The sequence below is a fragment of the Sander lucioperca genome, chromosome 22 (assembly GCF_008315115.2).
Source record: "Sander lucioperca isolate FBNREF2018 chromosome 22, SLUC_FBN_1.2, whole genome shotgun sequence".
Taxonomy (NCBI): domain Eukaryota; kingdom Metazoa; phylum Chordata; class Actinopteri; order Perciformes; family Percidae; genus Sander; species Sander lucioperca.
The window spans coordinates 23,583,288-23,600,514 of NC_050194.1; the positions used below are offsets into that span (position 1 = coordinate 23,583,288).

At 39.8% G+C, this 17,227-nt stretch overlaps 3 protein-coding genes across 4 annotated transcripts in view; 2 read left to right on the top strand and 1 right to left on the bottom strand.

Annotated features, from left to right (window-relative positions):
- Positions 1-6,257, top strand: part of msl1b (MSL complex subunit 1b) — a 6,723-nt gene extending 466 nt beyond the window's left edge. The window contains exons 2-9 of one of the 2 annotated variants that reach the window (XM_031315399.2): positions 176-864; positions 962-1,161; positions 1,820-2,181; positions 2,289-2,353; positions 2,471-2,538; positions 3,476-3,600; positions 3,715-3,787; positions 4,528-6,257. In XM_031315399.2, the coding sequence (XP_031171259.1) occupies positions 256-864; positions 962-1,161; positions 1,820-2,181; positions 2,289-2,353; positions 2,471-2,538; positions 3,476-3,600; positions 3,715-3,787; positions 4,528-4,618 (1,593 nt within the window). In that variant the 5' untranslated portion in view covers positions 176-255 and the 3' untranslated portion in view covers positions 4,619-6,257. The remainder of the gene's footprint in view (positions 1-175; positions 865-961; positions 1,162-1,819; positions 2,182-2,288; positions 2,354-2,470; positions 2,539-3,475; positions 3,601-3,714; positions 3,788-4,527) is intronic. The other variant, XM_031315401.2, reaches the window with a different exon arrangement.
- A 1,183-nt stretch (positions 6,258-7,440) lies between these two features.
- On the bottom strand, positions 7,441-11,185 carry chmp2a (charged multivesicular body protein 2A). The gene is made up of 6 exons (XM_031315420.2): positions 11,000-11,185; positions 9,988-10,155; positions 9,718-9,897; positions 9,493-9,623; positions 8,513-8,574; positions 7,441-8,396 (listed from the first exon to the last, which is right to left on the bottom strand). Exons 2-6 carry the CDS (start codon positions 10,153-10,155, stop codon positions 8,275-8,277), a joined length of 663 nt encoding a protein of 220 aa, XP_031171280.1. The 5' UTR covers positions 11,000-11,185; the 3' UTR covers positions 7,441-8,274.
- A 587-nt stretch (positions 11,186-11,772) lies between these two features.
- Positions 11,773-13,741, top strand: mrm1 (mitochondrial rRNA methyltransferase 1 homolog (S. cerevisiae)). Its single transcript, XM_031315406.2, has one exon. It carries the CDS (start codon positions 12,051-12,053, stop codon positions 13,242-13,244), a length of 1,194 nt encoding a protein of 397 aa, XP_031171266.1. The 5' UTR covers positions 11,773-12,050; the 3' UTR covers positions 13,245-13,741.
- The last annotated feature ends 3,486 nt before the right edge of the window (positions 13,742-17,227 follow it).

Consider the following 17,227-nt stretch of genomic DNA (forward strand, 5'->3'; position numbering starts at 1 on the left):
CAAACCCGGTGGAAGATTTTGAGGAAAAAGATGCCCGGAATCAGTCGCACATAGTTTTTTTTGAGTAGTTAGTGCATATTCTGTCACTACCAGTTCATAGACAACATGTCGTCCAGTTAAACAGACAACAATAACAAGACAAATGTTTTTATTCGTCCTTGTATTCGTTTTGTAGGACAGCAGCTCTAATGGGAGGAAGCTGTGGTTGAAATGCACCGCCGAGGCGCTGCAGGATGAACAGTCGTTGTGTTCGCCATGACTCTGAGGTCCACACTGTTTCCAAATACAGGATTCAAGCAGGACGCTGACACCAACGACTTTGACAAAACGCATTTTGGGGCCGCCACGGTGGGACCCGTGAGCCTCAAGAGGGAGTCCTGCGACTTTGTTATAGATGTTCAAAACGCACACGGGGGCGAGATCCCGAGCAAATCAAAGGACTTAGGCCAGAATTACATGACAAGCAAAGTTTCCCTCGCGGCCACAGTTGCAGAAGACAATAAAACTGTGGGGATATTGTCCCCTGTCAGACAAATGGGGGGTGAGGGAACCCCAGTGAAAGGTAAACCCCTCTCTGCTGACAATATGGATAACCCTCAGATGGCTCTAAACAATAACCCCAAGGATGGAGTTGCGGATGACAGTGCAAAGGGGGTTGTCCCAGGAGTCCTTGGCACCGCATCCATTGAACTCTCCTCTGAGGGCAAGTGGAGGAACATCAGGAAGACCCCTGCCAATCCCCACACACAGGCCAACTGCCTCCGGCAGATTCTCCTCCTCCAGTTGGACCTTATTGAACAACAGCAACAACAGCTGCAGTCCAAGGACAAGGAGATAGATGAGCTCAAATCAGACAAGGAGACAGTAAGTAAAAGTGTTTTTAGCAAACATTGGTGTGTTTATATAATGCGTTGAATTTAAAAAGCATTTAAAGTAACGTTTGTCTGTCTTCTTTTTGCAGCTGCTTGCAAGGATTGAGCGCATGGAGCGTCGCTTGCAGCTCACAAAGAAGGACCCGCCGCGTGACAAGCGCCTTTTCCAGCCCCTGGAGCCATGGACCCCTGACAAGGAGGACATGTGGGATCTGGAAGTAGAGGAGAATCCACAGCCCAACACAGCCACTCCGCTCCCCTTTAGTCGGGGTGGCAAAGGTCAAAAGAGGTAAAGTAAAGAGCAGAAAGCACTGGGCTTTTCTTATGTGCCTTATTCTTTTAAATCAAACACACAGGAATGAAATTCATGCAGAATAGGAGATATTACGGTCTGACACTTTATGGCTGCTCGATTTTGGTCAATATTGAAACACAATTATTTAACAGGATTACTCGTTGACTTTTGGAAAGATGTTGCAATTATTGAACTTAAAAAACTGTGAAACAGTTTCACAAATCAACAGTGAAAACACCTTAAACTGTGAAATTTCCCTTCATACTTTTAGAATTCCCCTTAAAATAAATAATATAAAAAATATATTCAAATGTTGGCTGAGTGAGGTTAGTCTTCGGAAGGGGCGAAAGTGCGATTGACATTCAGAACACAAGACAAAATAAGAGTTTACTTGCAAAAGGTAATGTGCAAAATAGATGTTTTTCTCGATTACATTGTTTTTGTGATCGTTAGGAGCCGAGATCGAAATTGCGATCAAAATTCGATTAATTGCACAGCCCTATGACACAGTTCACTAAAACTGTTGTAATCTAACTTACTCAGTTGTTCAGATGTTGGCTGTGCAAAATAAATATTATTATTAATAATAATAATAATAATAATAAATATTGTCATATTGTAGTTATTCAAATTCTTTTCTTTGCACACACAGGAAATCTTGCTTTGGAGATACAAAAGTCCAGAAATCCCGGGGCAAAAGTGCCAAGCTCAGCCCCCAGAAGTCCGAGATTCAGCCGGGCTCTCCCAATCAGAGAGAGCTGCGCAGTAAAGAAACCCCAGAGAAGACCGTTCCCATGAGGTCGGGCTCAGAAAGGGACCTTATGCTCCCGTGCAAAGAGGAGCCCGATCTGAACTGTCAGATCGAAGACCTGCCCTTCATGTCTACTACAGAGATGTACCTCTGTTGCTGGAACCAACCTCCTCTGTCTCCACTGCGTGAGACTTCCTCTAAAAAGGAAGAAGAGGTGGCCAGTGAGTGGACTCCTCATGTAGTACATGATATGCTGATTGTTTGTAAGCGTAACCTATATCTCATCTTTAATCACTATATCCATCAAATGTCCTGAACACACGTTGATCTCTGAATAGCTTACCTTTCCCGCCTTCTTTCTTCCTCTTAGTTCCATCTTGGAGGGAAAATCACATAGAGCCTTTGGAAGAGGACTACTCCTTTAGTCCCTCTGAGGTGAGACACATCTTAAATGCTAATAATTCTGCCTCTGGGGTTTGACAGGTCATCTCACATTGAATCCAAAAGCATTGAACTCTTGAGTTACATGTGTGACTTTGTCTTCCTATCAAGCCGCTGGATGACAATGTGTTCTTAAAACGCCACGCGAAGCTGGAGTTGGATGAGAAGAGGAGGAAAAGGTACCAAACACTGGCTGAAGTTATTTGATTTGAGATTTAAATAAATCTGTTTTGTTCTTGAGTTTTGATACTCAATGCTGGGGATAAAACAATCCGATAATAACGCATTGGTCAATATTTGTTTGTTGTGTTTTTTTGTTAAGGATCCCTTAATTTGGTTATTAAAGAGTTGTGACCGAGATATGTACTGACTATACTATAAAAGTAATTAAATTGGAAAATAAATCGTAATGTTAATAACACCTTAAACAGCACAAATACAAGAAAAATATTAAAGGTGAGAAAAGAAACTCAAAAACTCAAATAAAAACAACAATGAAGCCCGTAAAACTTTAAAATCTGAACAATGACGAAGTATACTGCACTGTAATAAACATTAGGTTCTAGTTTTGGTGGGGGCAAGCCTGTAATTTAAACATTAAATACATATTTTATAGTTAAAATGGCACAAAAGACTAATTCATTCTCAAGTATGTACTGCTAACTTTATTTCTGTCTATGCAATGCAAGTGACAGGAAGGCTTTTCAAGAGAGACTTAAGAACAAACAATATTCATAGTCAGGGTTGTGTTTGTCAACAGATTAAACTCCAGTCAGACATTTTTAAAACCAGTAGCCAATACAGATCTATCAGTGCTAGGTCTCCAGTGTACAGCCAGGCTCTGGTTTCAACACAGCGAATTATAAATGGTAAACTGTTTTAATCTTGCCCTAAATGTTTACTATACTGTACATACAAGGTCCATGGTGGATAAAAAAATTGGATTTTTTTTGCATTTCACCGAAATATACAGGAGGGTTGAGACTTAGTGCTCGGAGAAGGACTAATGAAGTCTGTAAGCTACAAATGATTTGGCGTTTCTTCGAGCAATAAGGGGAGATTCCTTACTCGTTCTTTACTCTTGCTGCTACTTTTATTAATCGTCTGTGTTTTCAGGTGGGACATCCAGCGAATCAGAGAGCAGCGCATGTTTCAGCGTTTGCAGCAGCGCATGAACAGGAAGAAGGTCGTCCCGGAGACCGAGCCAGAGCTCTCGTCCTTCTATCCCGACACTGAAGATGGTACATCTGCATAACTTAATATACAATTACAGTGCAATGTAGTAACTTTAGTGGGGTGTTTTTGAATGGCTTCAAGATATTTTATAACTTGATTTCTGTATTTATTTCTGCCAGTTGAAACTATCGTGATCACTCCCTTCTTGCCTGTTGTTGCATTTGGCCGGCCGTTGCCCAAACTCTCACAACAGTAAGTTTGTGTTTGTCTTTAATTCTGCTTGATGACATTTTACTGTGTGATTAGCTCAGGCTGAGGCTGGTATGATCCATACAGTTATTGCCTCGTCATCTCATTAATCTGGTGATTCTGCACTGCAGGAAGTCCAAAAGCACATTTTCAAAAATGGTTACAAAGTGAAAAAAAAAATGAAAAATCAAAAGAGTAATGAGGGAAGAGGAGGAAGCCAATGGGTGAAAGCAGCTGAGATTATTTGGTGAAAACATGAATTTAAGACATATTTGGTAATTTGAACGTTTTATTGAGCCTTGACTATGAGTTACATTACATAACATGTCATTTAGCTGACACTTATCCAAAGTGACTTCCAGTTAAGTGCTTTCCACCCTGAAGGTGCAAACTCCTTGCAACAAGTAGTAAGTGCAAGTACATTAGCTTTAAATAAGCAAAACTACAAAGAGCCATATGAAAGTGCAGCTTTAAAAAAAATATATATTATTAATTTTTTTTAATCGGAGTTAACAAAGTGTTTTTACAGTTTACAGGATTAAAAGGTTTGCATATACAGACTGGTGACAAATAAAATTCAAAAACCAAAATAAAAGTGTCTCCAGAACAGCTTCAGTGTTTCTTGGCGTATATTCCCAAAGTCTGTTGAACTGTACTGGGGGTTCAAACATTATTCTTACAAAAGATATTCCCTCATATATATATATATAATCTCTATACTAAAATGATTATTCTTCCTCCAGGAACTTCGAGCTGCCTTGGCTGGATGAGCGAAGCCGATGTCGCATCGAGGTGTCCAAAAAACAGACTCCCCACCGGACCTGTCGGAAGTGAAACCCTGTTGTGTGTGTGTGTGTGTGTGTGTGTGTGTGTGTGTGTGTGTGTGTCAACCTGCGGAGAGATGCCACTCCATGCCCAGATTAGAAAATGCTATATTTGTCTTGCCTGGGGGGGAAAAGACAAGTCGCCAGTCCCTCTGTGTAACTGCTGTTGCTTTCAGTCTGAATTCTCAACGGGTCTCCACTGACCAGGGTGGGATGATAGCTGCGCCACTGGGTGTCAGTGATATTTTTGGTCTCATTTACACTTCTGAAAAGGAGATTAAAATGCCGGATGCCCCAAGATTACAATCCCTGTGTTAGCAGCTGTTGTCTGAAACGTATGATCAGTTATGTGCATGTTCTGTAACATGTTTAAAATGCATTTTGTAGCATCCAAAGTTGATTTTATCACAAAAGTGGAGTTTCTCTCACTCTTTATGCACAGTCAGCTGAAGTGGAATCTAATCTTGAGCGCTTTCATGTGGGGGGGGGGGGGTGAAAAAAAACAAACATTGGTTGCCATTTTGATTGAAAAAGTAGAGCTTGTGCTGTACGTCATGAGCAATACGGCTACAACTTTTTGTTCTGGGTCGTCCTCGGTCATTCTCCCTGCCTATGTGAAAAAAATCGAAGTCAAAATCTATCGTGCTGTGTATCGCCTATATTGTTGTTCGCATACAACTTCAAATAACATTTTATCAATGTTTAGTGTGATGTCGGGAGGTTTGATCCACACTCAGCATGATTACATATTTAACAAACTTACAGTTCTTGCCAATCTAATGTAAGAAGAAATTAACAATAAGCAACCAAATGATTGTTCTGTGTTCCTGGTTTGCTTCATAAAAACAACAGCACGGAGCATTAGACAGCTAGTGAACTTGGGAGTGAAACCCAGTGTTCTGTTCCCTGTTTTGTTCCTATTAGTTTGTTTTTTTGTGTGTGAGTTGCATGAACTCTATTTAGCTGTTTTTAAAAAAAACATGGTAGCATGGCTTCACCCCAGAATAGAAAATAATCTCTGCTCTTTGGGCTACGACAACTACAAAATATTGTTCTTGAAAGCATGACTTTTGGCTGCTCGGTTCAGTGAGAGCTGCTGCGTTCATCATAACGCAATCTGATAATAACAAAGTACAGTTTTGATCTTTCGTGTTTCCAATCTTTACAATATGCTTAATATTAGGCAAGTGGTGTGTATGCATTTGGTCTCTTAAGGATGCAGTTACCTGGCATTCAAGGGAACCACTTTAGACAATAAATAAGCTTTCTAGCTGTTAGTTCTAGCGATGTTCACCAGTACGCTCTTTAAGATGCTGCCAATTAATCTCTCCTTCTCTGAGTTAATCGCAGTTAGAATCGCAGTGTTTGATTTCTGCCCGTGTCTTCTTCCTTTTTTTTACATACGATGCAATAGCTTTCTGCAGCTTCAGCACTTCTGCCAGGCGTATGTGTAGGCACAAGTTGATTTTTTCTCTTTTTCTGTACATAGCTTTCAGAAACAAATGTACATAAAACATGGCTGTTATTTTTTTATTATTTAATGTTGGACGTGTTGAGTACATTCAATATTGTTCTATGATTGTATGTTGACAAATTGACAGTTTTGAAAGTTACATTTTTTTGGAATAAAATTAACATGTCTACGATAATTCGATTTTGGTTGTGTACGTTTTTTGGTTTGATAGAATGGGAAGTTAATTTTTGAGGCCAACATCGATATTTGAAACTAAGAATAACATCTTATTTAAAGTACAATAATTAGTATACTGTATGTACTGTACTATATCAATATAGTTATTTACCACAGCTGTAAGGTGCTGGAAAAGCTTAAAAATGCACCTTGAAATGCTTGAAAAGTGCTTGAATTTAATCTGAAAAGGTGTAGGAAGATATAAATATATTGGCCCATGTTTCTTTTTGATGAAGACCCTTTTAAATTTAATTATTCAAGAATTGCGACCCAGATATGTACTGAGCATTTAACAGATGAACATTAAATGTCAGTGCCTTCTGGTTTACAAACTGTCATGGAAAAACACTGGATACTACACTTCCCATAATGCAACTAGATAGCATCTTTCATTAGACCAGGGGTGGCCAACCAGTTAGGTATGAAGAGCCACAAAAAAAACGCACCATAGCAAAAAGCCATACAACACAGGCACGTCCACACTACAACAGCAACAGTGTCTTCCAGATCTAATGTCATGTCATGTCATGTCATAAATACATAGCAGTTTTCATAGTTTTTTTTCTCACTTAGATTGACTCAGTGGGAAACCTGACCGTCTTTGTTATCCACAATCCTTTTCAGGTCTTGCTTAAACTCTCTCACTCATTTCTCACTAAAGGGGCTTTCAAACAGTCAGATTCAGCAGTGAAAGGGTTAACGAGGAAGGTGATCTGTGGCCGCTGTTTTTCCTCAGGTTGCAGAATCTGTCCTCAAAACTCTGCTGCATTATTTTCCATTTTAAAATAATTGGCAAATGTATTGGCAGTATTGGCAGATACATTCAAATGTGTTTTTTTTTTACTTATCTGAAATACTGTATGTTTCCGAAAAGTTAAAAACAATCAACCAATGACACAGCCCCCAGCCACACAGTAAGAGCCTCACAGGAGCAGGCAAAGAGCCGCATACGGCTCAAGAGCCACAGGTTGGCCACCCCTGCATTAGACACTCCCTGCCTGGTAAACGCACATATTTCCACAACAAAACCGAGACAACCCTTATGACATCACTATGACATCATCAAGGTTAAGTGGTTCTTTCCACGATGAATAAACTGAACTTTACGTGTAAAGATTTCTCGAATCAGACAACCAGTTGGATAAATCTGGAAATAAAAGTTTATTGAATAAAGAAAAGCAAAAAAAAAAACAGGAAAGTTTCTCAAAAATGAACACCACCGACTCCTTAACGTTTTGGTGAAAATCCAGCCGATCTCAAAAACGCCACTGGGACACGGTTACCGGGCAGTACGCAGGAGTGCCTTTCCAGTAGTGAGGAGTCAGCTGGACAAACTTTTCTTCCTTCCTTCCTTTCTTCATTCTTGTAAAATAAACCCTCCCCTTGGTGAATTTAAACCGAAAAGATGTTGCGATTACACACTTTTTGTACATCACCTTCAGCTGAACCCCGACTGTCAACTCTCTCAAATAAACATAATCAAAAGTCATCAGAAATGTGCTGAATCAGTGCTAAAACTCTATATTTTATATGATGATAATACAAAGAATGCCAAACCAGCCAGACGTACAAAAAGTGCTGACATATAAAATATCCACTTCTGTCCTGTTACCATCTTTCCTTTGGGTTCTTTTAAACATTTCGTTTTTAGTGTTAATTTAAATCGTGAAAACTTCATGCCTTGAGGAGTTGGTATTTACACAGACTGCGAGATACGTTTTCACTTTCAGAGAATTTCTGTCATTTGGCAATGTCTTAAATGAGGTGAGACCTGTGAAGGATAATGACCCTTGTAGGTTTCTGATAAAATACATAACACACCCATAAAATTAAAACACCTCAAACGGAAAGCCACACAGCTGAAACAGCGAGTGTTCTGCCAGTTATACCTTTAAAAGAATCTAAACACAGACATTTGAGTATGTTTTTATCTGTATTAACAACCCAGCCACAGCGTCTGACACGTCGCTGTGTGTTCAATCTCTCCGGAGGTTATTCAGCCGCTCCTCCAGATCCGCGTCTGCGTCAGCCAGGGCGGCTTGGGGCTCCTGCTTCTTTCCTCCGGCCACCGACAGGCTTCCTCCGGTGCTTGGAAGATCTGAAAGGATGAACACAACATGCTTACAAAGACACAACACGTGAAAAATACCAGGCAAAAGACGAAAAGGAGCATGTGTAGAATTGACTAATTATTATGCTTAAAGTGTTTCTTACTTGACAGTTCGTCGGACAGATTGAGACCCAGCTCGTCCAACACTTGGGACACGATGGTGTCACTGTGCATGAGGCAGAGACACAATCACAAATGTATCAAAGTGAATGCCAAACATGTATTGGGTTGGTTAGATCAGATTGTGGAAAGTGAATTAAGAAGTCAGAATGGAGGCATGAGTCCACTGTTTTTTTTTAAAGATTATTTTTTGGGCTTTTCCGCCTTTAATGGACAGGGCAGCTAGGTGAGAAAGGGGAGAGAGAGGGGGAAGACATGCAGGAAATCGTCACGGCTCGGACTCGAAACCTGGACCTCTACGTCGAGGCATAAACCTCTATGTAAATGTGCGCCTGCTCTACCCACTGAACCAACCCGGCCACAATCCACTGTTTTAATATTGCACTTCCATAATCGGTGGGACTTGCCAGTAGGCCTGCATGATTAATCGTTATAAAATCGCGATCTCGATTCACCGTGTTCACGATTTAATTTATAAATAACTTTTTTATGACTTTGATTCTCATTTAATTTTACGAGCTGACTGCATCACAAACGCTACTACTTTCTTCTGTGAGTTTTAAACATGGACCGTATAAAATAGGTTTTAAAGAGCTCCCAAGCACTGCAATGCTCTCCCTTCTCTTCATTGAAGCCTCTGTGTTTACAGGCTCGTGGTGATGCGCAATGTGCTATAGGTGCCAAAAACATTTCTATGTTTGGTACTGCCAATTTGTTTTGTTTTGTCATGTTCATGTGTGCAATAAACATTACACTTCGTGAGAAAAAAATTGTGGCGGAGAATCGGGATATCAATTCTAAGTTAAAAAATCGTGATTCATATTTTCCCCCGAATCGTGCAGGCCCTCTTGCCGGAGATTTAAACAAGAATTGTCAATATAATGTATGTCTTACATAAATGTGGAATAAAATGTTTGCACCTAAACAAAAAAAATAAGTTTTGTCACTGATCTCGGCTCCATACCTCTCTTCCTCATCATCCTCATCACCCATGGCATCGTCGATAGCGTCATTCATCATCTCCTCTTTCATGTCCATGATTTCACTTTGTCGTTCAAACTCCATCATGATCTTCTGAATCTGAGGCAGTTTCAGCTGCGGAGATGGAATAAATATGAGATGGTCAACATCAGGAGGTCTATCATTTATTCCCATTGAATGGTGTGTTTCTGGGATTTCTTTGCCAGACCTGTCTGTTCATGGTGGCCATGGCTTTGGTGACGCCTTTCATAGCCTGCGCCATGCTGTTGTTGGACTTGAGCGTCTGTATCTTTAGACTGACGGCCTGAATGTTGGCCTTCATCATGATGAACTTCTTGACGTAGCGCCGCGTGCGAACCAAATCCTTGGCCATGATCTTGACGGCGTCCTGCAAAGATTAAAACAGCACACATTACAGCTAGGATTACAAATGTATTCTCTCCTCGTAAAAACACAAGTTCTTCTTCCTTCGTCTCACCATTTGTCCCTGTTTGGCCATTTTCTTGATGTCAGCGATGATCTTTTTCTCCTGTTGCTCCAGTTTCATTCGCTCTCGGTCCAGTTCTCTCATGGCTCGGTTGAGCGCCCTCTGATTCTGCTTCAGCATCTCCTCCGGAGTCTTCCTCTTCCCAAACAGGAAGTCCATCTGTTTGAAAATACCAAAAGAAAAACATCAATACACGCAAACTAAATTGGCATTGTTAAAATAAAAAAAAAATATACGTTTGTGGTACTTGATCTTTACCTGAGTCTTTTCTTTTCATGCCACTTTCTACTTCTACTCTGCTACATCTCAGAGAGAAATATTGTACTTTACGCTGTATTTATGACAGCTTTAGTAGGTACTTTATAAATAAAAGATCTTTGCACACCAAACACATGACCCATTTTAAAGTAGAGCTGAAACTTCTGTGTGTGTGTGTGTGTGTGTGTGTGTGTGTGTCACTGTGTGTGTGATACTGTGTGTGTGTGTGTGTGTGTATTACTGGTTTTAAGATGTGGAAACGATTGAGCCCATGATCATTGTATTGATGTTAATTGTTTTAGTCATTTTTCATGTAAAAACATTTCATGGCTCCAGCTCCACAAAAAGATTTGCTGCTTTTCCTTTTTAATAATGTTAAAACATGTTAATTATTATTAAGAATTACTTTTATTTAAAAGTTTCGATGCAGGACTTTTACTTGTAGCTAAGTATTTTACAGTGTGGTAATTAGTTGCTATTTTCACACATACAGTTATCAGTGAGTATCTAGCCCTGTTTCAGCCATGTTAATCCAGCCAATGACTTCATTGTTTCCTGGGACATATTACTCAGCAGTCAGTAATGTGACTAGAGGCCTGACGTCTCCGTTCAGCCGAGTTTAGCTCGGCTCGCCTCGAATCTGTCTCAACAGCTCCCAAGACGACTAACTGCTAACTGTCAGCCCTAGCACCGCAGACTACACCCAGCTTTATGAACGACAACCCGGACAGTGTGCTTCTCTCACCGTGTACAAAGCTCGTCGGTAATCCTAAAGGTTAATCGGTGTTTAAGGCGTCTTCTCCGACTACAACTCGACACAAATTTGAACGATTATTTGTTTTCTTTCCTGGACTTCCGTGTTGCAGTAGTTTCACTTCCGGGAAATGACGTATTCGTGTGCCCAAAGAAATAGACGTCCTACGTGCTGGCGTCACAGGTGTCAATTTCACGCACCAAAGGAAGTAATGGATTTCAAAATAAAGTCCTTAAATTAATCCATTACATTTTCTCATGGCAGTGGTGGGAGAAATACTCAGATCCTACAAATAGTAATACAACTATGTAAAGATACTGCATGGCAGGTGAAAGTCCTGCATTTAAAATTACACTGTAGGAAACGGAAGAGTCTGTTTAATCAGCAAAATATAAAATATCAAAAGCAAAATGCTCATTTTTGAGTTTTTTGTTGTTACATTTATGTTATTATATTTTTAATTTGTAAGGTAAGACTGAGGTTCATTCTCAGCATTTTTTCTGGGAATTAACACATGACGGTTATTTACAGACTGATTCCAGAATTAATTATATTACTTTACATTATTTTATTATATTGTATTTTTTATTTCTTTGTCTTCTTCTTCCATTTTCTTCAGTTTCTAAATACTTTTATTAATTATTATAAAGCTGGCTGCGTCTGTTATCAGCACTCTCGTATTTGTCGGGTATTTCTAGATCTGTTCAAAACATTTTTCCACAAATGGCAAACGCTTTTATTTTTATAGGTGAAAGCGCCCGACATCCGGTCATAATCTTACGTGCTTTACGTAGCTGAATTGCACATGTGCGTATTTCGTGAAAATGCCACAATCGTGTCAGCTACGGAGGAAGACAGTTGGCGATAGTTGGCTTTGATGGTTGAACAAAGGGAACTCTTGATGATAGATACTCAGTTAATCTACGGACACAACATTTATGGATTAACCGACTTCTCAGGGAGTTGAACCGCGTTTCTTTGGGGAAGCTATAACGTTACCCTTCGTCTTAGTGCCTCTGGACACATTTCCAACTATTTCAGTATGGGGGTATTCAGTATTGCACATCAGCACAAGTTGTTGCTTGTCTGGACTAGAAGATTAAACAAGCCTGCATCAGTCTCAGGAGTGGGCTCTCAGTTTGCCTCTCACCACGGCTCAGCTGCCCTCCTGTGCCCAGAGGACAGCAGCATCAACCCTGCTGTGAAGAGACAACGCAGGGTGTTAAATACCTCCAGTGTCCAACACAAGCGTGTTGCATCTGATGGATGGCAGAAAGACGAGAGGTCAGTCCAGAGTAAAACGTGGAAAAATGAGATCCCAGTGATGGGGCGGCCATATCAGAGGAAGGGAGATGACAGCAGAGTGTCATCTGAACTCAGGAGGCTGAGTCTGGACGATTTCCCTGAAGAGAAGGAGAGGATGGTGGGACAGAGGTCAACACTGGACTCCAAAGCTGAGAACTACGAGGTTGTTTTTGGCATCGCCCCCTGTCTCTTGGCTCTCACTCAGGGTAGAAGGCAGGCCCGTAAACTGTTTGTAAAAGATGGGGAGGCCTCTCACAGGGCGTCTGTGATACAGGTCTGTGAGGAGGCTCACGGTCGAGGAGTACAAGTCCAGCGGGTCAGTAAGAAAGATCTGGACAAGATGTCTTGGGGGCGAGTACACCAAGGAGTATGTCTGCAAGCAAGTCCTCTGGGCTATCTCACAGAGGACAGAGACTCTGCACCAAACAGAGGAGACGCCCCTCTCTGGCTCGTCCTGGAGAGAATTCAGGATCCCATGAATCTCGGCGCAATCCTGCGTTCGGCTTATTTCCTCGGTGTGGACAGAGTCCTCAGCAGCCTTCGCCACAGCTGTCCTTTGTCTCCAGTGGTCAGCAAGGCCAGCTCAGGCATCATGGAGGTGATTGGGGTGTATGGATACGAAAACCTTGAAGACATGCTGAGGTTGAAGGCGGCACAGGGCTGGCAGGTGGTTGGCACGGTGGGGGCTGAAGCCGAGGAGACCATGATTCCTGTCACCCAGTGTTCAGACTTTCAAATGACTAAACCCACGGTGTTGTTGATGGGAGGTGAGGGGGAAGGATTGTCCCAGCAGCTGCTCTCTCTGTGCCAAACCCTTCTCACCATCCCAGCTGGCAGAGAGCTGTTCCCCGGGATAGAGTCTCTCAACGTCTCCGTAGCTACAGGCATTCTGCTGCACTCTCTGCTGTCCTCCAGGAGGTCGACCAGATGATGACCACCATAAATATCTGCCTGTAGGCCTACTCTATAAAAAGATGCAACGGAACCGAGAATTTGACATTTACAGACAACAGAATTACATGTTGATGTATTTGAAATTGAACTGCAATCTTCAGAAGTGGCTTTAAGGATAAGGATGATGATATCTTGTATTTTTCTCCTGTCAACAAATTCCTACAGTGAATGTATCTGCTAACATGTATCGTGTGTGTATCGAAGCCTGATTTGTCTTCTTCCTCTGTGCCGTAGAGATCCATTGTTGTCCAAAAAATATTAAAAAACATCAATGAGCTTGTCCCCAACATCCAACAAATGCACCATTTCCTCCTGTTTGAGTAATGTTTGATAAAAAACAACAGTGACTGGCTGTTAAGGAAATTACTAACCCTTTAATAAAAGGGAAACTCTAAATTTGTGACCATTTTGTTTCAGTAGGGTAGAGAAGTCTGAAAGTAGGTGGTCTTTCTACAGGAATTTGTTGACAGTAAAGACAATACAAAATTACACCAGGCTTGTCCTTTAAAATATTGCACTGTTGCTCACTTGAAATAGCTAATATTCATTATGTCTGACACTACTTTTTCCATGCTACACGAAAAACAAATTCCACCTACGTTAAAGTGTAGTAAAGTTTAAAAAAAAAAAAGGTCTAAACAGTTTTACAGAGTTTTTCGGTGGCCAATCAAAACTGCCTTGGTTAGGTGGGAAATCCTGGCTTTAGCCCTTTACACCGTGTAACATGTGTTGTTGATAAATGGCTGGATGTTAAGGCTTTAGAGCATTAGTTCTCAAACTTTTTTTTAATAATGTACCCCCTGGGAAATATTCTCTGAGCCAAGGACCCCCCCAAAGCGTTTTTTTTTGTAGAAAAAAAAGGCTATATAAAGAGGTACATTACAGCGCTGCACCACCACTGTCTGATTTACTAAACAACAACTTTGTAACTGAAAGACACTCAAATGCTACTTCAAATGTTTAAAATCTATGATTAAATTAATTTATTATTATAGTATAATTTTTCATAGAATTATGCATGACTGATATATTTTTTTAGCCAGTTGAGGTGGTTCGGGCATCTGGTAAGGATGCCCCCTGGGCGCCTCCCTAGGGAGGTGTTCCAGGCACGTCCAGCTGGGAGGAGGCCTCTGGGAAGACCCAGGACTAGGTGGAGGGATTATATCTCTAACCTGGCCTGGGAACGCCTTGGGATCCCCCAGTCGGAGCTGGTTAATGTGGCTCGGGAAAGGGAAGTTTGGGGTCCCCTGCTGGAGCTGCTACCCCCGCAACCCGAGACCGGATAAGCGGACGAAGATGGATGGATGGATGGATGATATTTTTTAAATTAACATAAAAAAAAAGAATCTCACATACCCTCTACAGTCCTCCAAAGTACCCCTACGGGTACACGTACCCCCATTTGAGAAACACTGCTTTAGAGGGTTGGCAGGGAGCTAAAGGCTGCAGCCACCAGCCTTTAGATGTGTCCAGTCTTTGAATTGTGCACTTACCCTGTCTCTTTAAAGGTGCTCTAAGCGATGTCACAGGTTTTTTAGGCTACAACATTTTTGTCACATACAGCAAACATCTCCTCACTATCTGCTAGTTGCCTGTCCCCTGAACACACTGTAAAAAAAACATGGTCTCTGTAGACAGTCCAGGCTCCACAAACGGCAACAATAACAAACTGGCCAACCTGCACCACAAAACATAACAAGCAGTCTTCCAGCCAATAACCAACAAGAAGGATTTGGGGGTGGGGGTTGGGGGGTTAGTGCACGGAAGGGAGGGAGAGGGGACGGGATGAGGAGAAGGGAGGGGCGAGCTAGCGTCATTTTGTTTGAAAATACTTTGAATGTCAACAAGAAGTAACGTCACCCAACATCGCTTAGAGCACCTTTAATAGGACTGCAACTAACAATTATTTTCATTGTTGATTCTTTTTTTTGATTAATCGATTAGTTGTTTGGTCTATAAAATGGTGAAACATGTCCGTCGGTGTTTCCCAAAGCCCAAGAAGACGTCCTCAAATGTCTCCTTTTGTCCTCAACTCAAATATATTCCGTTTACTGTCACAGAGGAGAGAATAAACTAGAACAATATTCACATTTAATGAGCTGAAATTGATAATTTTTCTTCATAAAAAAATACTCAAACCGATTAATCGATTACCAAAATAGTTGCAGATCAATTTATAAGTTGACAACTATTCAATGAATCGATTCATCTTTGCAGCTCTACTCTTCAAGTACCCAGCTAAACACACTCTCTGGTCAAAGGTATGCAGACACATAAACCATGGTTATTAATCTGCTGCTATAACAGCCTCCACTCTTCTGGTGTCAGTCTTTCCACCAGATGTTTGAACCTACTGCAGGGATTTGCTCCCATTCAGCCACAAGAGCATCAGTGAGATCCAACCCTGATGTTGGGTAAAGGTCTGGCTCTCAGTCAATGTTCCGGTCCATCCAAAACGTGTTGGATGGGGTTGAGGTCAGGGCTCTGTGCAGACCAGTCAGCTTCTTTCACACCACACTGGGAAAACCATTTCTTTATGGAGCTGGCTTTGTTGTCATGTTGAAACAGGGAAGGGACAAACTGTTAAAATAGCATTGTATGCTGCAGCATTAAGATTTCTCTTCATCGGATCTAAAGAAAAACAACCTCAGACCAAAAGTACTCCATATAGTATAACATATCTACTATATTATATTTCTTTTATGTGGCTATATTATTACAGACGCTATCATTACTTAATCACATAATGTATTCTTCTGCTGATATATGCTGTTTACATATACACATGACTCGCTGCTATTAACCATATCACTCTCACTTTACCTCATGACTTTAATTGCTCTTGTATAGTTTCAATTTTAATTCAATGCTTCTTGTATACTTCTTATTTATTAACTAATCACTTGTGTCTTTGCTGCTAAAACATCTGAATTTCCCCTCTTGGGATCAATAAATGCTCATCTTGTCTTATTTTAAACTAGACAAACAATAATGCTAATATATCAAAGCCTCAATTATAACACAGTGGGTTGTAAGGCCTTGTATGTTTATGAAATTGAGAAACAAAAATCAAAAATTAAATGAAAACGCCTTGTTATGAAAAAAAGATCCATGAATGTCAATATAATCAGAAACCTTTTTGAAATAATGACTTAGTATCACAACATAATGAACATTCTCAAAATAACAACACATAGGCATGTGCAAATTTTGAGAATGTGTCTCATTACTTTGTGATACTAAGTCATTATTTAATACTGTCATTTTTTAATACTAAGTCATTATTTAATACTGTCATTTTTTAATACTAAGTCATTATTTAATAGTCATTTTTTAATACTGTCATTTTTTAATACTAAGTCATTATTTAATAGTCATTTTTTAATACTACGTCATTTTTTAATACTAAGTCATTTAATACTAAGTCATTTTTTAATACTAAGTCATTATTTTTTAATACTAAGTCATTTTTTAATACTAAGTCATTTTTTAATACTAAGTCATTATTTTTTAATACTAAGTCATTTTTTAATACTAGGTCATTATTTTTTTAATACTAAGTCATTTTTAATACTAAGTCATTTTTTAATACTAGGTCATTATTTTTTTAATACTAAGTCATTTTTAATACTAAGTCATTTTTTAATACTAAGTCATTATTTTTTGTCAATTTTTAATACTAAGTCATTCTTTTTTAATACAAAGTAATTTTTATAATACTAAGTCATTTTTTAATACTAAGTCAATTTTTAATACTAAGTCATTTTTTAATACTAAGTCAATTTTTAATACTAAGTCATTTTTTAATACTAAGTCATTTTTTAATACTAAGTCATTATTTTTGTCATTTTTTAATACTAAGTCATTATTTTTTAATACTAAGTCATTATTTTTGTCATTTTTTAATACTAAGTCATTATTTTTTAATACTAAGTCATTATTTTTTAATACAAAGTAATT

Excerpts from the sequence above, each read along its gene's own strand:
- chmp2a (XM_031315420.2), bottom strand. The coding sequence starts at position 10,155 with ATGGACTTCCTGTTTGGGAAGAGGAAGACTCCGGAGGAGATGCTGAAG. Across the intron at positions 8,575-9,492 it reads GAGGATGATGAGGAAGAGAG|TGACACCATCGTGTCCCAAG; the intron begins GTATGGAGCCGA and ends CCTCATGCACAG. Across the intron at positions 8,397-8,512 it reads TCTGTCCGACGAACTGTCAA|ATCTTCCAAGCACCGGAGGA; the intron begins GTAAGAAACACT and ends TCATCCTTTCAG.
- mrm1 (XM_031315406.2), top strand. The coding sequence starts at position 12,051 with ATGGGGGTATTCAGTATTGCACATCAGCACAAGTTGTTGCTTGTCTGG.